Source organism: Rhincodon typus, chromosome 48, assembly GCF_021869965.1.
Source record: "Rhincodon typus isolate 14 chromosome 48, sRhiTyp1.1, whole genome shotgun sequence".
NCBI lineage: Eukaryota > Metazoa > Chordata > Chondrichthyes > Orectolobiformes > Rhincodontidae > Rhincodon > Rhincodon typus.
In genome coordinates this window covers 5,532,091-5,534,646 of record NC_063379.1, presented here as the reverse complement: position 1 = coordinate 5,534,646, position 2,556 = coordinate 5,532,091, and the positions used below count along the sequence as shown (strand labels likewise).

Sequence of the window (2,556 nt, the reverse complement as noted above, 5' to 3'; positions counted from 1 at the left end):
ACAGGGGTGGAAATTGGGGAGGGGCTTGGGGACAGATGGGGAGGAGCTGGGGCAAGAGGGAAGGGTTTTGGGGACTGCTGGGGGTGGGGCTTGAGGAGACCTGGGGTGGGGTGGGGTGGGGTGGGGTGGGGAGGGGAAAGGGTTTGGAGACCTGGGGAGGCGGAGGGGGTTTGGGCTGGGCGAGGGGGGGGATGGGGACAGATGGGGGAGGGGGAAAGACAAGAAAACAGCAGATGCTGGAATCCAAAGGTAGACAAACAGGAGCCTGGAAGAACACAGCAGACTGGGCAGCATCTGGAGGAAAGGAACCTTCAGCGGTTGGGGCATTACCCTTCTTCAGAGGGAAATGGGGGCAAATTGGGAAAAGGAATTATTTGGAGCAGTTAAAACATAGGAAAATACTGTGGATGCTGGAAATCCGAAAGGGAGCACTCTGCTGAACCTTGTCTGTGGATAGAGAGAGACAGTTAATGTTTCAAGTCTGGTATGACTTCTGAGAAGTGTGGCCTGAAGTTCTAGGGCACTCCTTTAGGAAAGTCATGTCTGACCCAAACACTAACTTTGCTTCTCCCTCCAGACCTGCTGTGTTTCTGCAGCATTTTCTGTATTTTTTGGGGAAGAGAGTGGGTATTTGGGAAGTGGAATCAACCAGGAGTGAGGGTTTAATGGCGAATCAGGGTAAACAGAAAGCTGGGTAAATTAGGAGGGGATGAATATGTCTGAAAATGTCAGAGCAGAAGTAGGCCATTCAGCCCATCAATTCTGTCCCACTATTTGATAAGATTGTGGCTGATCTGGCATTCCACAACTGACTTCCCTGCCTTTTCCCCTCGACTCCTTTCCTGATTTAAAAATCTGAGTCTCTCTTAGCCTCGAATGGACTGAGTGACCCAGCCCCGATAGCCCTCTGCAGTAAAGAATTCCTCAGATTCACTATCCTCTGACAGAAGAAATTCCTCCTCATCTCTGTCTCAAATGGGCGACCCCTTATTCTGAGATTACACCCGCTGGTCCTAGGCTCTCCCACAGCGGGGAGGAACAACCTCTCCACATGTCCCCTAGCAGGTCCCCCCCAAGAATCCTGTATATTTCATTAAGGTCGGCTCTCGCTCCCCTAAACTCCACCGAGTTCGGGCCCAACCTACCACAACCCATTCCTCATCAGACAGTCCCTCCATCCCCGGGATCAGCCTAGTGAACCTTCTTTGGGCTGTCCCTGATGTCAGTCTGTCTTTCCTTAGATACAGGGCCCCAAAACTGTTCACAGTAAAAAGAGCGAGGGTTTAATGAGGAATTGGGTAAATCAGCAGAGGGAGGGGTCGAAGTTTACAGTGTGGAAACAGGCCCTTCGGCCCAACTTGTCCATGCCACCCAGTTTTCACAATTTAATACAGTCCTGTTTGCCTGTGTTTGGTCCATATCCCTCCGTACCTATCCCATCCATGTACCTGTCTAAATGCTTCTTCACTGAGAAAATGCCTCTTGCTTCCACCACTATCTCTGACAACCCATTCCAGACACTCCCCACCCTCTGTGTGAAAAAAAAACTGCCCCCTCTGGACCTTTTGTATCTCTCCCCTCTCGCCTTAAACCTGTGCCCTCTAGTTTTAGACTCCCCTACCCTGGGGAAAAGCTGTTGTCTATTTACCTCACCTGTGCCTCTCATAATTTACAGACCTCTGTAAGGTCACCCCGTAGTCTCCAACGCTCCAGGGTAAAATGTCCCAGCCTATCCAGCTTCTCCTTATAACTCAAACCCACCAGTCCGGGTACCATCCTAGTAAATCTTTTCTGAACTCTTTCTAGTTTAATAGTATCCTTTCTATTGCAGGGTGACCAGAACTGCACACAGTTCTCCAAATGCAGCCTCACTAAGGCCTGGTACAGCTACAATAAGACGTCCCAACTCCTATCCTCAATGCTCTGACTGATGAAAGCCATCTTCACCGCCCTGTCGACCTGTGACCCCACTTTGAAGGAGCTGTGTACCTATACCCCTCGATCTCTCTCCTTTTTTTAAGAGAAAGAAGGGTAAAGGAGAATTGGGAGGGGGAGGGGTAAAAGGGGAATCGGGGCAGATAGGGAGAGATTTAATTGTGGCAAATGGGGTGATGGGGAATTGAGGTGTGTGAGGGGTGGATTTGGCAAACTGGGAAAATTAGGGGATAACAGAGAGAGGTTAGTGAACGATTGGGGTAAATCAGGAGGGAGTGGGGTATTGGGAGGGAGAGTGAAGAGTATCTGAGGAATTGGAAAAGACAGAGTGAGAGAGTTTTTGTCTCCTAATTTCTCTCTCTCTTTCTTTCTTTCTCACTCTCTCTTTCTGTCTGTCTGTCTCTCTCTCTCTCTCTCACACAGCTCTTTGAGAAGGTTAGCTGCACCTACACGTATCTGTTAGCCGATGCTGAGACCCGGGAGGCCGTTGTCATTGACCCCGTGAGGGAGACAGCTGACCGTGATGTGCGTCTGATCCAGGACCTGGGCCTCAAGCTCCTGTACGCTGGTAAGATCTGACCACCACCCCAACCCCCACCTCCATCCAACCTCCCCCCCCAC

The 2,556-nt window shown here is 50.5% G+C and overlaps 1 protein-coding gene across 1 annotated transcript in view; it reads left to right on the top strand.

Annotated features, from left to right (window-relative positions):
• The window catches only part of ethe1 (ETHE1 persulfide dioxygenase), a 6,369-nt gene that overhangs the window by 577 nt on the left and 3,236 nt on the right, over nucleotides 1-2,556 (top strand). The window contains exon 2 of the mRNA XM_048620782.1: nucleotides 2,359-2,503. Coding sequence (XP_048476739.1) covers nucleotides 2,359-2,503 — 145 coding nt within the window. The remainder of the gene's footprint in view (nucleotides 1-2,358; nucleotides 2,504-2,556) is intronic.